We start from the raw sequence: 24,020 nt of genomic DNA, 5'->3' as shown, positions 1-24,020 counted from the left end.
GAATTAATTGTAGGCAATCAGAAGCATATCTCAAAATACATTGTAATAATTTGTATTAAGTAAACTTAATTTTTCACGCACACGTTTGTTAAATATTTTTCAAGTGTTATATTCATTTTTTAATGAATTGATCTTTTGCCGGACAGTGATGTTTAATAGTTTAAATAGACTTCAAAGGAGAGTTTTCAGTTTTTATGGGTTTATATTTTTCTAGAACATTTCTTGAATTATTAAACCATTCGATGAATCATGTCATTAAGTGGTTTTTCTTCAAAAAATATTTGTAACGTGGTTTGTTATTTGAAAAAGCTTCATTCAGCTAACTCTCTATGACCCAGTTGTTTGATATACAAGCTGTTTATTGGAAGTAAAACGTTTTGTTTTTCAATATTCCTTAAAGTGAACAAAGAATGGACAATAGTGGCTAGCTTCATGAAGTATCTCGCACTTAGGAAATCAGCTGAGGAGGTATGAGTAGAGTAATACCCCGGGTGGCTAGGGTACCACCTGGACAGTTAGATTGGCCGGAGGTAGGCGCATTGGCATCGCACCTCGATAAATCAGAAGTATATTGGGAATTATGTAAAGAATGAGCTGTCGGCGGGACGGCGACTGCACTACCGAGGGCATGGGTATCCATGCCGCCGTGGAGTGAAGCGCCATCTCGACGATGGTTGTTTTAGGTGTTGTAGTAAATGTCACGCAGGACTCTGCGATGGAGCTGACTGGGAGTCGGCGGTCTGTCCACCTTTCCCTGGTAGACCAGTCCGGAGTCCGTAATTGTAATCTAATTGAAAGCTTAGATCAGAAAGAGATGAAAACATTAAGGGAAATAGAAATAAATTCCGTTGTTGAGATCAACATTGCTGGTTATGCATTGTATTTACCAAATAGACTTGTACGATATGAGACACTTACAATCACAAGTAGATTATTTAAATGTAGAACTAGGAGCGGGGTTCGTGCCTCCGTGAACTCAGTTAGTTCAGAGGGCATTCAAGATGCAGGACAATCAAGATGTCCGGAAGAGACCTGCAGCGAAGGTAACACCTGAGTTACAAATCACTGATGTAAATGTCTATAGAGGCATTTACATCGGTGGCATCCCAACCGAGGCCTGGTTTATTACTATGAGGTGTAATCAGTTAGAGGGTCTGAAGACGACTCCCGTTAAAGCCCATCAGGTGTAGGAACAGGGAGGTTGGTGTGACGGCCGAAATCGTCTCAAAGTGTGTGTCTTCCCCCATGATGGGGGGGGTTTGGGATGTCACAATCCCACCCTTTCTATTTAAAGGTTTTGATTTCCTTGTTATGGAAACTTGAGAGTGTTGTAATAAAATACCAAAAACAGATCATTTCGTGATAAAAGCATTTACTAAATCTCATGTTTCAATTTTTTTCTAACCTTTCTTTTTTTATTCAACTTATCTCACACATTTTGTTCAGTATTAAGTTCACTATAAGTTTGTTTTAACATTTTTATGTATTTATTACCCATCTAACGAAGTTATTGTGCGTCAAACGTAAAAAAAAACAGCGTTTTTTACGCCAATTTATTGGTTTCATCCCGAATTTCTCAAAAACTACATAGTTACGGTTCTGGAACCTATTTTATTCAATCATTCAGGTCAAAAATCATAATAAATCACTAAATTTGCTCCTTAATTAACGTCCTAAAAAAGTCAGTACGACCTCATTTTACCGGGGTAGCTGAAATCCGAGCGAAATCTTTCACTAGCCATAATCGCAAACGAAGCATTTTAGGACATATGTTTATAGTGAACTTTTCCCATTATTTTCACGAGTAGAATAGGTTATGGAAGTCCCGGAAGAACTTCGTAATACACTCTGCATACATATTTATGTATTATCTATACAAAAAAAAAAACATAATTTTTTTTTATTTTATTTTCAGAAGAAGCCCCTGAACTAGAGATGGAAATGACTGAACAAGAGCAAGCTGCTGTAGAAGTGGAAGTCGGTGGAACAGTGCAGTTACAATGTCCTGCAGGAGCAGCAGGTTGTTGGGGTCGTGTCGGATCAGGAGGTCGAATGGAACCTCTAGGTGCTGGGCCGACTCTTTCTTTAGATCGTGTCCTTTACCAAGAGGCCGGTCAGTATCGTTGCCTGGATAGTAGATCTCCTTCATTAGATCAATGGCGTGCTCATACTATACATTTGACCGTAAAAGGTAATTATAAATATTTTATTTGAATTAGAATTACTGAAAGTATAGGCTTACATCCACAAGCATAAATATAACAGTATTTTACATTAAAATTATAATTTAAAAAACTTTTTTCCAAGCTAAACAAATATATGACTTCCAATTTATGAACTTAGGTTATCTAATTCTTAGGTAATCTAATTAACTAAAAAAACAATTATTCAAGGTTCTTAGGGGTCATTAATTTTAAGAAGCACTTATAACTAAAAATAGTAACACTTCTTAGTAAAATATAAGGGTCTTCTGTAAGTAACAGAAAAGTGATCGAACATCTTTGAAACGGCAGAAAAATTTCATCAAAAATATGTATAAGTTTTACCCCGAAAATGTAAATGTTTGGTACAAAAATACTATTTTGTCAAAAAATATAATATTTTTAAAAGTCTTAAGGTCCACGTACTGTGTTTTGCACAGATATCGAACTTAAAATCGGTTTTCTTTACGTTACGAAATTTCTCATGCGGGGAAAATCCTACAGTTAACGATTTTGTAAGTAAATCAAAATGAAACAAAATTCGAATTCGTACATTAATTTTCAATTTAATTCATTTTGATTTATTTGAAGTTAAATTTAATATTCATATAGAATAAACAGCAACAGAAAAAAGTAAATGAACAATAATTGGAAAAAGAAACTGGAAATGATTTTTAAAAAAAATTATTTCCTAAAAACGTTTAAAGTATATCAACAATAAAACCCAACCAATTTAAAAATCCCAATAAACCACCAGAATAAAATATTGAAAGCAACCAGAGTACGATTTTGTTATGATTTTTATTTTTTGTTTATATTTATTTATTTAATTCATAGTTAAAAGACGTGCTTTCTCCTTTCTTATAGATTTAAATTAAGAATTTAATATGCTCCGTATAATTATAATAATCAACCAAAAAATAACCGAAAATTATCTCATTCTATTATACCTTGTAATGAATGATTAATTGATTGGATTTTGAATTCCTTGAAAATTAAAAATATCTGAAATTTATCTATCATTTTTGGGTTTGGGTAGAAAGTAGTTTTTTTACACTATTATTCTCTCTTGATGAGATTTTTAAAATAAAATGCCACGTGCTGCTATTAATTGTTTTTTTTATTACAACTATCTTCGTACATAACGAGCTTGTTATAGCAAAAGTTAAATAAATGTGCAGGTAATCCATTGGAACATTTCAATACTCAGCTTTTAAAATTAGGAAAAGGTTGTGTGTGTGTGTGTGTGTGTGTGTGTGTGTGTGTGTGTGTGTGTGTGTGTGTGTGTGTGTGTGTGTGCGTGTGCGTGCGTGTGTGTGTGTGTGTGTGTGTGTGTGTGTGTGTGTGTGTGTGTGTGTGATTCCTCAGAGATAAATTAATAATCATCTGTTAATTACCATTACTATTAATTTTCCTTACTCATTTATTAGTAAAACACAAATAAAATTTCTGAATTAAAATTTAATAGTTCAATAGTTCATAATAATCTATAACATAAAATCATTGAAATTAAAATTAAATTATATTTTTATTGAAATAACTTTTATATCTCTTTTTTGTAATAAAAATTAGATAAAAAAACATTTGTATAGTGCAATTAACTAGAATATTGTTTTTTTTTTTTTTTTTTTTTTTTTTTTTTTAATATAGCTGTACGTAATGATATATAGAGTAGATAGATGATTAAATAAATTTCAACAGGATAGATAAGTAAAGGACTCCATAAATAATAAAGGAACTTTCCCAGCCATTTACCAAACCGCATTAATGAAAGTCGTGGAAAAATCATCAAAATATATACAGACACTTTGAAAAAAGTGAATAAAACCTATATTAAATAATTAATAATAAATTACGGGAAGAAACTAAATAAATGAAATAAGAAGAAGGGTATGAGGCTAAAATGAAGAAGTATCCGAGCAACTCGTGGAAGGCTAGACCGATCATCATTATCAACTGGAAACGAACGGGGTACCCCCAGGGTGCTGTTTTGCGAGGTGCAATTGAGTGCTCTTATAATATCTCTGCCAACAATCGTCTTATTTTCAAAATTCAAACAGGGTATTTGTTAGTAGGTTGAAGGCTAACTTTTGCATGCATCAGGTACACTTTCGACCTAACAGATTACGGTTATTCGGAAATGTGTGTGTGTGTGTGTGTGTGTGTGTGTGTGTGTGTGTGTGTGTGTGTGTATATATATATATATATATATATATATGGAAAGTTTGTCTGTTTATTTGTTATCGCATCAAGCGAGAACCAACCGACCGATTACTTTCAAATTTTCAGGATACATTCGAGTTATCCCAGGGAAGGATTTAGCCATCGACCGAGCCCTTATCTCCCTTGAAGGTTAAGATATTCAAAATATTCATTATTTTTTCGTCCCTAAGTAGGGTGAAGTTTTGAGTTAAAGATATTCATTAAGGAAAAAATAGATTTATCCTTTTACTTCATTATTATATTTTTGCCACTGTGGCAAAGAAATAAGTTATAAATTTTTTGTCGTCAAAGGTGTGAGTAATTTAGTTACCATAATTACTATTATTCTATATTTTGTATTTTAGTTTCTTTTTCAGGTTTCTATAAAGCCTGAATACTATAATTATTGTTTATCAGTGTTATTCTCCCAGCCATGAGGATAACGTACAGTGCAGGCGACCGAAGCAAGTTCTGCGGTATCCATGGGACATCGCAGAAATTGCCAGGGGGACTGGCAAGTCCCCCTGGAAAATTGAGATTGGCGAGCTATGCGGACATGGGATAGATCCCTTAACCCGAGTAGGAACCGAGGTGCTCCTGAGTTGGCTCCGGGATTCGCCTGGGCTGACCTGAGCCCCGAGAGTCCAGGTTCTAGCTAGACGTTCCGGCTAGTATAAAATATAATTAATTAAAATTGTTACAACAATAAGTAACAAAAATAAATGTATAGACAAAAATTCGGTAAATCGCTGCATAATTATACTTTTGAGATAACACTAATCCTTCAAAAAAAAGATACATAAAGTATTATATGTACTGAATTTTTAAGATTTGCTTTTTTATTTAAATATAACAGGTATGAATAGATATAGTTGGCACAATAATATTGGCTTTCCACGAGTGTATAAGGGTGTATGCGAAGCTATAATGATGAATACTGCACCTGTTTAGGCTCATCAAATGCGATACAAATGTTGTAGTAATATTTTAAGAACCCAGCGTCTCCTATTTTTGTCTGTGAACGGTGCCTGTTGGACTGTCTCTCTCGAGAGGCGGTCCTAGTATTAAGCCCATTAATTTCCCTGCTGCTGTCAGTTACGTAATGTTGCAAAGAAAGTAGGCCAACTTGCCTTAGGACGAATAAAGCAGCAGACGACTTAGATTTCTATTTATGGTTAGGTGGACTGAATCTTCAGTTGGATGTACACGCATGGTATTTTTCCTGATGTGAAAAGTATGCGATTTTCTAGGTAAATTTCTTCCAATCAGCATATTCCACATTTTCTTTGTGAATATGGTGCTTTTTGAGATAGGTTGTCCAGATTTGGTTTGGATATTCAAAGTTTCTGGAGTGTAGGGCCATTGATTATTTACACTATGTCTTATACGTCTATCCTAGGTATAAAGATGAACGTACCAAAGTAGTTAGAAAGCTTGCGAGGATCAATTCTGGTATTGATCTACAAGTTAATTAGAAAACCGAAAGCGAAAGGAACAATTGCTGGTTTCCTGAGATTCTTAGCCCTGCGGAGAATAGCTGAGAGGATCTAATGCTGTTATGTATCTACAGGTAGAATAGCGACTAGAGTGGCTACTGAATCGCCTGGGTGCTTATTTCTCAAAGATAGGCGTTTTGGCATCGAGCCTCGATTAACTGAGATGTTAGCTGTTAGAATGAAAATGAATGTGTGTAAAAATCTGGGATGGAGCTACGGCGTGGGAGGATATAGTCATTGACTTCGCTCCTGAAAGCTTACCGCAGCAGAGAGAGATAGGGTATATTTTCATTAAAAACTTATAAAAATTTGTGGATTTGTTTCTTGATTTTTGAGTAAATCAAAAGGATTTTGAGTAAATTGTAATGTAGGACAAAATTTTCGCTGTTGTGATCAACAGTTGTTTTGTTCGTATGAGAATAGTATTTGTGGTGTTCAGGAGAATCAGTCAAGAATGATCTGAGTGCATTTTCTAATTGAAGTTAGATATAGGAAGAGTTATTGCGTGAAACCATTGCTGTTAGAAGGCGTGGGAATTGCACTTCCGCGAATCGGTTAATTTGATAGTTGAGGTTTGTAGGTTATGGTAGGTAATCGTGGTTGGAAGAAGCCATACAAAGGCGATAGCTGGTTGGGAAAATACACTGATGGAATGTCTGTCAAGGCATTTGCATCGGTGGCAATCTGACAGAGGCCAAACTGATGACTGATGTGTTATCAGGTTTAGGACTAAAAGATGACCTCCGGTAAAACCCATCAGGGCTATGAACGGAGGGAGTGGACACCAGGATTGGCACAAGGCGGGTATCTTGTCCTACTGGGGTAACAAATATATTGGCACCAAACCGTGATATAATATCCCAGTTTTATATCTTGAAAATTCGTTCTGACTTTTGAAGACGTCTCAAAAGATAATGCACTTCAAACCGAAAATAATATTCCGTACTGTTCTCTTTGAGTGCTTCTAGCTTACATTTCATTGCGAGTACAACAGTATTGAAGTTCTTTGATGGCTTTTGATATTATCGTGAAGGCTTCTCTACTTCGGATATAAAACCGCCTTCTACTAGTCGGTAGCTCTTTACAGCTCGTTAGCTCTTTTTTTTATTTCTTCTGTTTGCTCAATATTGATTTCAAAATAGTACATTATGCAACGAGCTAATAATGATAGCCATTAATGCACAAGTGCAAAGTAACTAAGGAATGTGGCTTGGCGAGTGTTATAAACTGTGGCCATTATAGGGAGTTGCGTATCGTATTTTTTCTACAACTGAGAAAATATTGGGGTTATTGATTTAGAATAGATTTTTTACGAAAAAAAAAAAAAATATATATATATATATATATATATATATATTTTATTTATTTCAAAAAATACATTGAAATATGTTGTGGCAATAGGTTATTAACCACAAGTCCTGCTACCTTTTCTTTAATGTCAATCAATATTAATGACATTTATTCCTTAGAATCCAACATAATTAACAAAAGAATAAACAGCATAATACAAAAAATTTGTTACCTATTGTTTTTTTAAATTATCCTCACTTGCTAACTACTAATTCGGATTAAAATAAAATTAAAACACAGCTGAAATATTAAAAAATACCCGCTTCTGATTGGTCAGTAGTTGAAAAGAGTAGCCTTTTGATGGATTGAACAGCTGTATCATAATGAAAATTTGTTTCATAATGACACTCATTATGATACAGATTCCAGCCGCGTAATTCAAACGTTATAATAAAATCGTACAAAAAAATACGTTACTGTAGTTCGTTTGAACTTGTACTTTTAGGTAGATTTCAAAAGAAAGCTACCAATTATAATGGGTACTATGATTCGACTTCCGGAAATTTTCGACATATCTTCGCGTTTCACATCCTCCAGACCCCAAAACAACCGTCAATTCAATTATATATATATATATATATATATATATAAATTTCATTTTCCTGTGGACACGATAACTGCCGTAATTTTCGTTCCTTTGCACCAATCACTTTCAAATTGATACATAAAATATAGCGACGCAAAATCTCAGTCGAGTTTGTTATTGGACAAAATCGCACCATGGGGGTGGAAATGGGGGAGGGCTTTTTTGGAAAAAAAAGAATAAAAAATCGCTATAACTTTATTATTAAATAAAATATAAAATTCGTTTAAAGTTTCTGCTATTCTTTGAATAAGGGCCTAAAAGTTATTAGGTAAAAGTTTTTGATATCACTACTCATTGGCCCAGAAGGTGGAAAAAATGGGGTTTCCAAGACAAAAAAAAACATACCTCGCTTACTACGCAGAGTATCGAATCGCTTTAAAGTGGTTGTTAGTCCTCTAAACATTATCTAAAACTTTTGTCTGATCCAATTTTTGATATGACCAAACCTTACGGCAAGGGGTGACCAAAATTTTGCTGGAATTGTAAGAAGATTAGGCTTATCGTCTGCTAAACATCTGTAACCTTTTTTACATGCAACCATTGTCGTATTGAGTAAATTTGAAATTTTCTTAACATTAAGATGGAAATATTTTTTATCCCCTACTTAGCAACGGTGAAATCTACCTCCGCCTTCCGGCATGCCGAAAGTGATTTTTTTTTAATTTACTTTTTTATTTTAGATATATTGATTTATTAATTATTAATAACCCGTAATTGTTAAAAAATATTTACAACAAATAATTAATTATTCAATAATAACAATTAGTGAAATTATATTTTATGTACTTTTAAAAATGTGTACATGTGATTTAATAGGCGTACAAGGAAGTTATGTGGCGTACAAGGAAGATTTGGAGAACATCTTTTTTTGTTTTTGTCTTCAGTCATTTGACTGGTTTGATGCAGCTCTCCAAGATTCCCTTTCTAGTGCTAGTCGTTTCATTTCAGTATACCCTCTACATCCTACATCCCTAACAATTTGTTTTACATATTCCAAACGTGGCCTGCCTACAATTTTTTCCTTCTACCTGTCCTTCCAATATTAAAGCGACTGTTCCAGGATGCCTTAGTATGTGGCCTATAAGTCTGTCTCTTCTTTTAACTATATTTTTCCAAATGCTTCTTTCTTCATCCATTTGCCGCAATACCTCTTCATTTGTCATTTTATCCACCCATCTGATTTTTAATGTTCTCCTATAGCACCGCATTTAAAAAGCTTCTAATCTTTTCTTCTCAGATACTCCGATCGTCCAAGTTTCACTGCCATATAAAGCGACACTCCAAACATATACTTTCAAAAATCTTTTCCTGACATTTAAATTAATTTTTGATGTAAACAAATTATATTTCGTACTGAAGGCTCGTTTCGCTTGTGCTATTCGGCATTTTATATCGCTCCTGCTTCGTCCATCTTTAGTAATTCTACTTCCCAAATAACAAAATTCCTCTACCTCCATAATCTTTTCTCCTCCTATTTTCACATTCAGTGGTCCCTCTTTGTTATTTCTACTACATTTCATTACTTTTGTTTTGTTCTTGTTTATTTTCATGCGATAGTTCTTGCGTAGGACTTCATCTATTGTTTCTTCTAAATCCTTTTTACTCTCGGCTAGAATTACTATATCATCAGCAAATCGTAGCATCTTTATCTTTGGTGAACATCAGATTATTTAATATTAATTGAAAATTATAATTTAGATTCGTATTAGTTTTGGAATTTCTATTATAATTTTATTTAATTGTTCTCCAATTTCTGTTTAATTTTATCTACATTAAAGTTCACTCTAGAATGACAAAAATAGACCCTCACAAGATCAACATATACACTGAGGCATATATGCCCGATCTTTAATAAATTGCAAAAAATTCTTATTTTTTAGTTCAAAATCCTCTGATTTTGTCGGACAATATTCTCCGTAAGTCTTTGGTTTGATATAAATCTTCTGATCTTAATTTGTGTACACGTTCTCTCTTTTTCAAATTTTCTTCCTCTTTATATTCATCATTCTTTCTTAAAATTTTTATTTTTTACTTGGTCTTATCGTTTTCTTCGTCTTTATATTTATCATCTTCTCTTAATTTTTTTATTCTTTCTTTCTTTCTTTGGAAGATTTTCTTCTTGTTTTTTTTTTGTTTGCAACATTTTATTTTTTTCCTTTTTTTTAACTTTTTTTTTTAATTTAAATATATTGCTTTATTAATAATTATAATCTCTAATTGTAAAAAAAAATACAATAAATAATAATTCAATTATAATAAAAAAAATGTGATGAAAAATCAGAAGTTATAACATTTTATGTACTTTTAAAAATGTGTATATGTAATTTATTAGACGTACAAGGAAGTTACGTGGTGTCCGCATCAGATTTTTTCTTAAATGTTTCATAAAATTAATATTTTGATTGTCTTGGTTAAATTTATGAAATATTCCTTTTCAATTATTTCTTGTTGATTTTTTTATTTTATATATCAGCCGTTCATTTTTCTTTCAATCAGGTTTTAATCACACTAACTCCCGCTAATTAGTACAAGTTATAAGTCAGTGGCAGCTATTTAGTTTAGAATTTTTTTTTATGTAAGTATAATTTATATATTCTTGCAGCGTAAATAATTTAATTTTTTTTTTTTCTTTAAATGATAAGTTAAATATTTACAATCTGTACTACAAAAACGGTTAAATATAAACATGGATGTTGATGTTCTGAATGCCATAATTTATTTAAAGGAAAGATAGTGCAACATCAATTAACTCCTCTATATTCCGTTTGTTTTGGCTGGTACTCTTTGTAAAAGTTTCTGATTGATGATAATGATAAACATATTTATTGTAGTGTATGAAAAAATGTCATACCTGACCGGTAATCGGACAGAGAACCTCCAGAAGAAACGCTAAATTGCTACCACTCACCTACGGAGATCTGGAAAGAAATACTTTTAAAAATCTTAGCGTATAGGATACAAAAGAAATCATAATTCCTACAGAAGAGGGTTTTAATATATCTAATTTCAATATTATCTTAATATTTGATAAAAATACATTGCTTTTGATGTTTATTTCAAATATATATACAACAATATACTTTTGTGATGATAAATAACTAAAAATATAAATTTTTTAAATAGTAAATTCTCAGGAAATCGTAAATACTAATTAGTAAAAATCCTTAATTCGGAATCCAAGGGTCGAAGGATGTATAATTAATAAAAATTTCATTAATAAATTTGGAAATTTACGGAAAAAATATGAAAATAGAAGTGTACATCGGAGCTACTATTTCCAGTATTAAAAAAAAGAATATATGTATATTAAAAATGTACATTTATGTTAAATTGTATTAAAAGATAATATACATGAATGGATTTTGAGTAAAACTTGTATGTTTGAATGTTTAAGTTTGTTAAAGTTAAATAATATAATTAATACGTATCTAAATACAAACGAATTGAAACACTGTTCCTGTTAAATGTGATAAGCCTTCTAATCCCATATGTAATTTATAAGAGGTGACTTAGCGATGACTAGTTAATGGAGAAATGTATGTAGGCAATTGAAGTCAGTCAGTTCTCGTGAGAATGAAAATGATAACAACTCTTATTATATTCCCATGAGTATTTTACCTGCATATAAAAGACGCAATTATTATCTTGCATATATATATTCATATATATTTTGTCGCAAGATAATAATTTTGTCTATAATACCCATATTAAAATATTATAACATTAGTAAATATTACATATATATATATATAATAACGGGGCTAGTGTATGGGGTTTCTTCCAGTAAGAAGAAAAAGAAAAACCGAAAGATATTCTTTAGAATAACGGATCCGTTTGATAATTTGTTTATTTATACTTCAGAGAATGGCATCTCCAAAAGCTCCTGTTTGACCAAAAGGATTACCGGACCGGAAAATCAACTTAAAAACGTAAAGGTGAGAACATCCCAATCCCCGTAGAGGAAGACACCCGCCTTGTGACGATTCCGGTCGCCACACCACCCCCTGTGGGCTTTAACGGGAGTCGTCTTCAGACTCTCTAACTGATTACACCTCACATTAATAAGCTTTGAGATGCCACCGATGTAAATGCCTCGGTAGACATTTACATCAGTGATTTTTTAACTCGGCTTTTGCATTCGCTGCAACCCTTTTCTGGACTTCTTGAATGAACTCTAAACTAGCTAACCGATTTCGCGGAAGCACGAATCCCGCGCTTAGTTTTACACTTCACAGAGCCAATTGTGCGTAAATGTCTTATAAAGGCGAGTACAATGAAAATTATTACGTTTGAACAATCAACAGGACAGTAGGATACCTGTTCTGGTGGCTACGAGGTATAAATACTGCCGTGGGCCAGCGAACAGAGTAAGTCATTTTTTAAGTCCGAGTTCGGTTCAGCGTGCGATAAAAGCGATAACAGTAAACGTTTGATAACTACAAGTTAACTGTGTGTCAGTAGTATTCCATTTTGTACAGTGGTTGAAAACAAGAAGTTGTTCGTTAAGTTATTTGTGAACAGAAGTGAAAGTGACATTCATAAATTGTAGGGTATTAGTTTTTATGTAAATAGTATAAATGAATAGTACATACATAAACTGAATTGTATGAATTTAAAATTTTTCTATTATTTTCTTATTCTTTATACAATATTACTTTCTTTTTAGAAAAAAATTTTGTAGTAAATCGGACTGTGTTTTAGTATTTATAATTTAATTGCCATTAAATCAATTTTGTTTTTTTATTTATTTGAATTACTATTTTGCATGTGACATACTTATTATTTTTACTACTGTTATTTAATTTATTTTATATATTTTTAGAATAATCAATTTTGTATTTGTAAGAAATTTTTACGTTTTTAGCCTCTCAATATCCATGTCGAACGGGGAACACGCGACATATATATATATATATTTGTGTAATCGTATACTACAGTTTTACAAAAGTCTTACAATAATTACTCTACTGTATATCATATTTTATTCGACAAACTGATACTTTGGCATGTGATTGTTTTTTCCCGCATCAGTGTAATTCGAATAACTTACCCGCATCGCATACTATAGAGGTGTTAGGAAGAGAGAGGAAGCTATATTAGGTGAGGAGTTAACGATGATAATCTCAGGCATGCAATATGCACCAAACCACTAGTATCTACGCTCGCGCACCCTCATGACCACACACGCATACACACAAACACAGCCAAGTACAATTATGTACGACCCCGTGTACAAGAAGAGTGAAACGGAGTGACAGAGAGATATTAGTTAGAAAGCCAGTGAGAGAGAGAGAGTTGTGTGAGGGTGATAAACCCACAACCACACCCACATTTCTCTAGCCTATACATTATCTGATAAATAATACAAACCGCAATAAATTAGCCACCCAACGACACAACATGTATAATGCCAATATGATCAATGAATCAGTCAATATATTAATTAATTAATGTAAAATACGAGTTATTATAAAGGTACAATTTATGAATGATGTACTATGTAAATGTAATTTCATTTTGTCACTTGATTAATACATACATGATAAATATTATTAACATAAAATACTATAAATCAAACGATTTGTAATCTTAATATTATAATACAACACTCATACAAGGGCTTAACAGCTGAGAATACTATATTACAGCTCGGAATTTTGGAAGAGTTGTTGCCACTTCGCATATCTGTTAATAAACGGAAGACTGTGACATATTACGCAATAGACAAGTAAAAACTATATCTTTGATTCATTGTAATCAATTTTGAATATTATGTACCAAAGATACATGTTATTAGTAATAATTTTCTTTTTAGCTACATAAAAAAAAAATCCACATCCTACTTTTGCATCCACAATTAACTTTAATAGTAAATTTTAATCGGTTTTTACAAACATGATTATAATTAATAATTAAAATTAATTGTTATTTTATTAGACATTCAAAGGGCTATTTTTTTTTAATTTCCACTTAACTTCTAAAAAAAATGACTAATGCATAATACTACTCGCCTGTTAGTTATAGAATTATACGTCCGTATATCTTGTAACATTTGTCCAAGATTCACATCTTAAATCTGCAATATTCACAAGTAAGGTAGAATGTACGAGATCTGTAAATAAAGTAATGAGACTGGTTCAGAAAAACTTTTTATTTACAATCAAATTACACATGGACTCTTATCTCCTTCGAAATAGTTTTCTTGGAAAGCCACTCAACGCTTCAAATGGTTTTCCCATTCATCGTCGTAGTGTTGAAACACAGAAACCGGAATATCCATCAAGATGGTCGGTTACATTATTTTTGTATATTTTATACTGTTCCAAAATGATTTCCTTTGAGGTGTTTTTTTTAAAGTTGGGAACAGGAAAAAATTGCAGGGTCTCAAGTCAGGTGAATAAAGTGGTTGACAAACTACAGAAATCTTTTTCTTTGACAAAAACTCATCAATTGATAGTGCAGTGTGACAAGATGTATTCTCATGATGCAGTTACCAGTTGTCTTTGATGTCTGGTTTCACGCGAACAACTCTTTTCCGCAGTCTTTCAAGAATTTCTCAGTAAACATATTGATTTACATTCTGTCCTGTAGGTAAAAACTGCAAAAGTCTGTGATTCGCTCAACATTGTCGTCAATTTTTGATGATAACGGTCTTCCAGAGCGTGGATCGTCCGTAACTGATTCCCGGCTATCTGAAAATGCTTTAAACCACCTTAAAACTTAGGTTAGTGACAAAACGTCATCTCCATATGCCCTTTTCAATTGTGAAAAAGTTTCAGTAGCATTCTCACCGAGTTTAACAAAAACTTCATTGCATAACGTCCTCATAATTAGTATCACTCATTTCTGTAACGTACAGCAAAAACTCATTTCACGAAATGTTTGTTTCCGTCTCACGTGGCAACAATAGACTAAAAGTATTAATACCTAATAAAAATCAGCTGTTCATATAACCATATGTTTACTAGTAACTTTACAGTGTTGCCACTTTGGCTGCCAAAAAAAAAAAAAAACTAGTTTCATTAATTTATTTACAGACCTCGTAGATACTCAGAAAACATCGTAAAAAAATATTGCTAAAGTGAAAACGAAATAAAGAAAGCAAGTAGGGGTTAGAGAAGGATTTAACATAAATAAACAGTTATTATGTTGTAATACGAAGTTTGAATAATAACGGGGAGACACCGGTGTCGGCTTCTAGCAGCCGAACGTAGCTTCAGAAACACGATATCTTGATGTCATAGCAATCTTCCATTTATTGTCCAACATTTTCATAATTCCCATAGTGAATTTATCAATTTATAGTTACTTCCTATGATTTAAATATGTTTTTTGTGTGATCACTGTATTATTTTTCAAAGTTTTTTATTTTATATAAGTGTTTTTGAGTAGCTATAAGTATGTTGGAACAAGAAGAAATTAATTATTTTGGCCCTATAATAGCCAATTATTTCAATAAATGTCTCAATGTCGGGTTCGCCGTATAAATTCGCTTAAATAGAAATCTATCGTTCCTCTTTATTGTTCTACGTTTTGCAGCAGCTCAAAGCAATTCAATTCTTTCAATATGTGAAATTGTAACATCTCTGAATGATTGACATTGTAGTGTTCGGACCACCCTTCAAAGATATTTCGTATTCTCTCGTATGACCTCTTTCGGTAAGGTATAATGGTTGTGCCGGGTATAAAGTGTTTCTGGAGACCGATCCGGCACAGAATACAAAGACTCACCTTTTTTCTTTGTTAATACTTCCAAATACACATTTTTAGTAGGATAAATCCAGCATACATTATGTTTCCATATAGAGAAACACGATTTATCAATTTTTATTACAAGTCCAGGCCCATCGATCCTGATTGGATTAATAATTAAGGCATGAGCACAAAATTCCCGCAGATAATACTTCCAATCTGCGATACCTTCGTTTCTCATGTCGAGTTTATCGACGTAGAATTTCGTCGTGGCATATTCCTTACTCCAGCAGTTTGTAAATAACGCAATCTTACCGAACAGTAACTTAAAATTTTCCAACCCGTCCCCGTATTTATACTGATTTCCATTCTGCACGTCTTTCTATTGCTTCGCCACTCGTGGACTTAACATCATTTAATTTCCGTTATGATTGATTGACACATCCTTTCCCGATGTATAATTTGTCATTGTTCAATGTACCGTACTGCAATCTCTTTTGAGTTAACTTTATCGGCACGTTCAAATAAGGACATTGTACTTCTATCTCAGCTCTACAACAATTAAACGCGAATAAAGTTATTATTAGACATTATAAAAGAAATTAATAAAAAATAATTACATCTGATGCAGAGTGACATTATAATATCCCCGATAATAAAGATAATCTGTTTAAATATGAATGATTTTAAGTTTGAAAGAGAAAGCTTAAAAAAATAGGTTGCGCGGGCAATCCAAAAAAAAGACCCTAGACACTTTCCCGCATATTGTGTATCAGTAGAAAGTAAAGTATGAAAATCGGTCCAGTTTGGGAATATGCGGTTTTCACCGGATCTTTACATTTTGATACGTAAGAAACTCTAAAACACGGATGGAAATTCGTGTTTTTGAGTTTCTTATTTCCGGATCTTCGTATGTACATGTGTGTGTTCGGTGTTGACCTCTAAATCACCTTATATCTCCATAACTAGTCGATCGAGTTTGACCAAACTTGATCAGATTACTTCTTTATATGGAGCATTGATGCCATTATATTTTCAGCTTAAAAGATAAAGGGGTGAGACTGTACAGCAAGGTCACTGTCAGTATCTCGAGATTTTGCCTAATTAAAATCACATTTTTCTTAGGCATATTTGTTAACAATTAAAAAGTAATAGTATTTCCAAATAAATTTTTTTTGTAAAACCTTATCCTTCCTCAAAAAAGGCTCTAAATAAACTAGTGGCTAAGTGGGCATATTAGTACCTTCTCTCACCACAAGGAGCGCTGACAAGGGGTGCTGAGTGTAGCACTGACTTACAGCTACTGTAATCGTCTTTCTTTTTTTCTGTTTATAATTTTATGACAGTTTTTGCACAATAATTTTGTAATCCAAATTAAAAAAAAAAAAATTCAATTTTTGCAGATAGTGTAGAGCCTGAAATAAAGTCTCTAAATATTTGAAAATTTAATCACATATAAAAGAGCACTCAAACCTTCAAATCCATTTTGAAAATTTTAAATCGGTTTTTTAGGAGTCCCTAGGGAATTTTTCAAATATACTTACAGTTTTAACAAACAGAATTATATATATTTTTTTTTTTAATTCGATGTCTTGTAAAACTAAAATGTTCGAATATCATACTGACAAAAGCGAATTATTGCTAAAAAAAAAATATCGATCTATTAATTTATCGATAATAATTTATTTCAAAAGTTGTACAATGGCGATCAACTTTGATCGATTATATCTTCGGAGATAATCGACTAATTGAAATTTTTTTTAATGAAGCGTCATTCCGAGTACTTTTAAGCCATGTTTTTTAAAATTAATGTAGATAAAAATTCGTGAAGATTTATTTAGAGAAAACAAATTGCAAGTATGTTTGAAAAATTCCCTAGGCTCCTCTAATTTACCGATTTACATTTTCAAAATGCATATGAAGATTTGAATGTCTTTTATATGTGATTAAATTTTCAATATTTTTTCCATTTTTTTTGCACAATAATAACGTACTTTTTGATTTTCAACCGATGATATTGTGTGTAGAATTTAATAATAAAACTTTTCTCTCTCGATCTTTTCTCTAAAATGAACAGTTATCGAGTTATCTAGGGAAATAGGGAAAAAATGAATATTTTTTCAATTTTTCTTTTACATTTTGTTTAATAAAAATTTAATCACACCTTTTTCAATTGGCGCATAACAAAATAATCTCTTCTAATGATATTTCGGAGGCAATAAAGGAAAAATTAGCGTTCATATAGAAAAATTCAAAATATTCTCATTTTAAAACAGATATCGCCTGGATTATTAGGTTTATACAAATAACTTTTTTTCTCTTATGAAAGTAAAAATAGTTTTGGATAACAACTTGAATACATAACTACACGACAGATTAGAAATCAAAACTATAGTAAATACAGTTTATTAAAATTCTGTTGTATTAATATAAATATGCTTTATGAATATATAATAAATACGATTTATTCCTTTAAAATACATTATGTCAAATTAACCACAATTTTTTCTTTCTTAGTTATCTGGATGGTTTGCTGCTATTCTCCATTCAATTTCTGTTTTATATAATTCCTTAGCTTAAACATATCTTGTACTTCTACATCTATAAATCTTTGATACTATGTGCTACTCTTCAACGTTTAAAAAACTGACGTGTTGGGTGAAGATGGATTGCTGGATTCGACTGGCTTTTTGCTATCTATGACCTCCATGTCGTGGGACACTATTCCCTTCACTATACATTAAGTAGTGCAACGCTGCTTCAGATACTCCAGGTAGATCTATAGAACACCTGCGCATTTAAGTGTTAGTTTTCTAAAATGTTTACCAATTTTTCTCTTTCTTTAATGGTTTTATCTGTTATACCTTCTTCTAGAAGAAATCTCAATGACCTTGGGAGCCTTTAATACGGAAGTCTTAAATATGTGGCCCAATCTTGTACTTGTCTTGATAAAACTTTTTCCGTTAAACCCCCTTCATTGCTTCGTAAATCCATCTTTTTGTAATCTATCACAAATGAATTTATGATAGAATTCATTTGTGATGAATTACGAAATAGTTAGCCTACTAATTTTCAATATTCTTCTACAACACTATTTAATAGATTCTCGTCTGTTTCCTTCTATTTTTTTTTTTTTTTTTAATTCTTTGTTGTGTGTGATTCAGTATCACAAACGAATACACTATAAATAAAATCTTAAAGAATTTTATTCTAATCTAAATTTATATTTCATATTTTCATACATTTTTTTTCATAAAAAACATTTTTTTTTTTTGAATTGTGATAAAGAATTGGTATTCATCCTTAATTGTTTTATCAAGGCATTTTTAATTTTATTCAAAAGTAAAATCTATATTTTCAAGTATCTGTTGTTCTCCTATATTAAAATTAAAAGCTCTTCATTATCAAACTTTCTTTAAAAGCTTTTAATTTATGAAATATTTTTTTAAAACTCATTTTTTTTCTTTTGAGGTTTTTGTGAGCTACAAGTAAAAAACAGATTCAGGTACTTGACCAAATCTTGATGCTAGAAACTTATTAACAGACTCTTTTGAAGAGGAAAAACGGGGAAGATAATACTAATTAAAAACGTCAGTTCCGTCCAATCACATATGGTTTGGGCCACTTTTGTATGATAAATTCTTTTTGTTAAAGTTTAATTTTTTTTCCATTCCTTTAATTTAGTGTATCTATTATTTTACTTATTTTTCTTTCGCAGATTTATTAATTTTAAAAAGCAAAAAAAAATATAATTAAGAAAATTTTATAAGATATACGTATCGTCAAAATGTTCTATAACAGAAGAAGAATTTTATTTCGTTATAGAACGTTGAAAATGATTTGGTTAAAATAATTCGGGTAGCTGTTGAATTTAACATTCGAAAAAAAGTAGTATTTAAAATTTATGTTGATCTACTATTTAATTTTTGCCATGATTAAATTTTTCATGGCTAATAAAAAATCATTTACTTTAACTTCATCTCAGTTCCTAGAGAATTTAATGGAATTCATCACAATTTTCTTTGGAAATCTTGGAAATGTAGACTGATGTTCAGCGACACCATGTAACATACCTTGCTGTAAATGTTTTAAATCACATTATTGTATTTCGTTATAAATGAGTTAGATAGCGTAGCATACATGATATCGACTTATACCTTCCTATTGACTGTACAGGTGATGCAGGGAAATGGAAAATTTTGAAAATTAAATATTCTTATAAAAAAAGTAATTAAATAACTTTACTTATAAAATATAAATAGAAAAAAAAACACGCCATTTATTAATATACATACAAAATTTATTTTTTGAAAATTATATATTGCAGGAGTCTGCGTAGACATTCCTGGAGTCTCGCAGTGAAACTCTTCATAGTTTGACGCAGTATTTTAATAGGAATTTTCAGCAATGGCTGTTAAAATCTTGGCTTTTAGTTCTTCTGTCGTAGCAGATAAACTGCTATATATTTTGCTTTTAAGATGATCCCGCAAGAAGAAATCGCACAGCGACAAATCAGGAAACCTAAGACGCCATGGAATTTCACCATTTTCTGAGATTATACGGTTGTTGAACATTTGGTGTACAACAGCCATTGATATTCGTGCTGTATGTAATATGTTTATCCCTCTTGTTAAAACCAACCAAAATAATTTCTGAAAATATATCCAGTTTTTGCCCACCCGAGTTTAAAGTTTATATTGATGGGATGTGACTAGTCGTAAGGCCGTCCTTGTTTTCCTAAAATTAAGGGCCTGCTATGCCATTCGATGACACAACATACCACACGGCAGTTACCGTGCTGTTTCATGGTTTCTTTTTAGGCAATAAGGTTTTTTTCCTGTGCAGCTTGCACTGATATAACTGCATAGGAATCTATTGTGCCCAAAAAAGGTAATTTTGTTTATTAAAAAATCCGTTAAGATGGAGATAGGCTTTGTCCGACATCCACAATTTGTTATCACACTCATTGTCCTCGTTTAACTTTACAACCATTAGTTTACTGAGTTGATGACACATAATATGATCGTTTGGTTTCAGTTCTTAAGCGATATATAATTTTTACGGATAATAAAATAAGTCCTGTAATAGAAATCTTTAAATAATTGAACAATGTGATTGTAATTTTTGCTTAACGACTAATTGAACGATCTGGGTTTTTTTACGCAGCTCGAACAATCTCGGTAGTGTCTGTTGTCCATCCACACACCTCCTGGACGTTTATTTCTCATTGCTGAACCTGTTTTCTCAAAATTCCGTATCCATGTACTAATTGCATTTGTTGATAGTACACGATCTTTGCATCCAAAATTAAACTGGCGGGTAAATTCTCTAAGAGTGGCCTCTGCACTGTTCATTATCTATATAACAAATTTTGAGGGCAAAAGCATGATAACTACCACTCTATGATAACTAAATGGAAAAGTAGTGTGAACTGGTTTTTATAAGTTATTCAGTTCTGACATTCGCCCAGGGCTAGTAACACAAATTTCAAAATTTTCCGTTATGAAGAATCACTATGTATAATAATTTCTCGAATTAATACTAGTTCGGCTCTTGTTTTATAGATATAATTCATTTAAATGTCCATTGCCATGTTCCATTTTTTAATTTACAATATTATTTACATGTTTAATGTATGCAGCTTAAATTAAGCTGTAACTCTGCGCTTGATTACTCAAATTTTTATGAAAATAAGCTGGTGTTTTGATCAATTAACAACAAATGCCCTTCTCTTATATTGTTCATGTTTCGTTGTTATGACATTAAGAAAAAGATTTGTACTGAAATTATAGATTTATAATAAATTTTTTACTGTTCTGAGCTGATGAAAGATATGTTTCCTCTGAAATGAAATTGATGCATTTTTTTTAAAACTCGTAAGCAATTGACCGTATTATTATTATTATGTGGTAAACAACATAATCTGAATGGAATTGTATTAATTCTACCATTTGGTGTTTTAATTAAGTGATTATATACGTGTATAAACAAACAGTAATAAGTTTAGGTTCTCAGACTTAATTTTTCGTTTCATTTCTTATATGCTTAATAATTTACCATAAATTAACCAAATCAACTAAATTAAACCCACAGGGTTGCTCTAGTGGTTAACGTAAATCAGTCTACCCAAATCAGCTGATTTGGAAGTCAAGAGTTCCACTGTTCAAGTCCTAGTAAAGGCAGTTACTTTTATACGGATTTGAATACTAGATCGTGGATAACGGTGTTCTTTGGTAGTTGGGTTTCAATTAACCACACATCTCGGGAATAATCGAACTGAGACAGCACAAGACTACACTTCATTTACACTCATATATATATATATATATATATCATACTCAGAAGCAATACCTAAACGGTATCCCGGAGGCTAAACAGGGCTAAAAAAATGAACTTATATTATCTCCAACATTTAATTTACAAAATAAGGAACGGATTGGACGGAAAGTCTCTTTACACTGTTATAAATCCAGCTTAATCGGGCTGTACTGTTGCCAATTCTCACCGCTGATATCGCTCACTGCTGCAATTAAAGGTGTGGGGGGATAAGCCGTGGTGGGGATCATCATTAGGTATGTTCATTCGCGATGGGATGACCTTAGTCGTTACCGAGTGCTGAACGATGATGGATTGGATTGCGTTCATCGTCGAAGAGCGTTTATTAGCTTGAGTGTGGGTCAGCAAACGGTAAAACATTGGAGAACATTATGAATGATTTCTTTGTACGTTTTGGGAAATCGTTACCATCACGCAAACGTTACTGTCATGGGAGAACAACGCTTTTGCCGTTGTAGAAAGCCGAGTACTCGAACTGAGACTTCTGCTGGTGCAGAAGCATCGATTCAACGATCACTGTTAAAATAAACTGGCAAATTTTCTACAGAGTTAGACATTCAAGATCGAAAATTCGAGACCATATGCGGAAGGACTTGACAGATAAATGTTTTCGCCCAGCCTCAGTTAATGACTTGAGTTAATCACCTTAATCGATGTGTTTAGCATTCAGTTATTGCTTGAACGCTTTGCCAGAACAAACAATAAAAAGACAAGTTGCGATTTATCAAAGCTCTTGTAACCGAATTTTTTTCTGAGCGAAAGATAATCCTCAATTTTTTAAGGAAATCGAATACCATCCGCCTCATATTACGATTTGAGCTAAAATGACAGCTGAATATCTACTTGGTCCTTATTTTCATTGGCCCATTTAATAAACACAGTCATCTGAGAATTATCGGTAAATGGTTGCTTACAGAATTAACGGCAAAAGGAATCGCTGACATCATTATGTTTCAGCAAGACGTTGCTCTAACGGATCTTGCTTTGAATGTCCGCAAACGCCTCAATGAAATTTTTCCGAATCACTGGATTGAACATGGATCAGAAGTGTTAACCGGTTCCATCGCCTTTGCCAGCAAGAAGCCCTGACCTCACCACACCTGACAATGCACTCTGGAGTTTCATAAAAGAAGAGATACAAAAACGCAGATACGTCAACAACGAGCAGCTCCAAGACGCTGTTCGGTCAGCATTTGAAATGATCACGCCTGTTGCTGATGAACAAGCGGACATGTAGGCGCATACAGCTGTTCTTTGAACATAGTTTTACCCACACAGATATGTTAGATTTATAGAAGGTAAACTACACCTATCCTAATAATTTCATAACCAGCGTAAAGCATCTTTCCGCCAACCCATTACATTTTATTTTAAATAAAACATTTATTTAAATTTTCTGTTAATTACGTACATTTTCATCATTGCTTGTTCTGGACTTGCCTATTATTATACCATAAATAGAAATTATGAAAACTTGGTATTACTAAATTACTACTCAACTCTTCATAAAGAATCAATATTTTACTGGGAGAAAGAGAAGGTCAAATCTTTCTACCGATAAGTTTTCTGTCTGCAACATATTGTTATTCAGTAATAATGAATAAATTTTAATGAAAAAAAAAACACAAAAAACATTACTATATTCTGTGTTCGATATAGTATTCCATTCTTATTTGTAATGCGATAACAACATGAAATTTACATAATGAATTTTACTTATGTCTGCTCATCAAATATCTCAAATCCTTTATTCGATGCCAGCACAATGTTAATCTGAAATTCAAATCGGTTTACTAAAAATCGGATGACTAAGAATAAAACTTTAAAAAAAGCTGTTTCAGTGATAATTAAAAAAAAACTTTGAAAAACGAATTTGTTCTATTTAATATTCTTTTTGATGATTTTATTATTATTATTTTACTACTTTTTAAAATTTAAAACTTTTCATTTTCCTGTTTCTTAATCTTCCAATGTTTTGCTTTTAAATTAAGCATCAATGCTGAATTTTATTTATTCTATAATTGATGAGTAGCATGTAATATCAAACAATAACAGAATAACGTCCCATTTTTGGTTGATTTTATATTTTTACTTTCTTTGCGGCTCTATGGTAGGATTTTTTTTTGTCTTTAGTCATTTGACTGGTTAGATGCAGCT

General features: G+C 32.0%; 1 protein-coding gene across 1 annotated transcript in view; it reads left to right on the top strand.

Moving 5' to 3' along the window:
* Positions 1 to 24,020, top strand: part of LOC142320065 (kin of IRRE-like protein 2) — a 778,306-nt gene that overhangs the window by 538,154 nt on the left and 216,132 nt on the right. Inside the window, exon 5 of the mRNA XM_075357740.1 lies at positions 1,916 to 2,191. Within this exon, the coding sequence (XP_075213855.1) occupies positions 1,916 to 2,191 (276 nt within the window). The remainder of the gene's footprint in view (positions 1 to 1,915; positions 2,192 to 24,020) is intronic.

The sequence above is a fragment of the Lycorma delicatula genome, chromosome 2 (assembly GCF_047948215.1).
Source record: "Lycorma delicatula isolate Av1 chromosome 2, ASM4794821v1, whole genome shotgun sequence".
NCBI classification, from domain to species: Eukaryota; Metazoa; Arthropoda; class Insecta; order Hemiptera; family Fulgoridae; genus Lycorma; species Lycorma delicatula.
The sequence above is the reverse complement of the archived record's forward strand: the minus strand, read 5'-3'. Positions and strand labels throughout refer to the sequence as shown.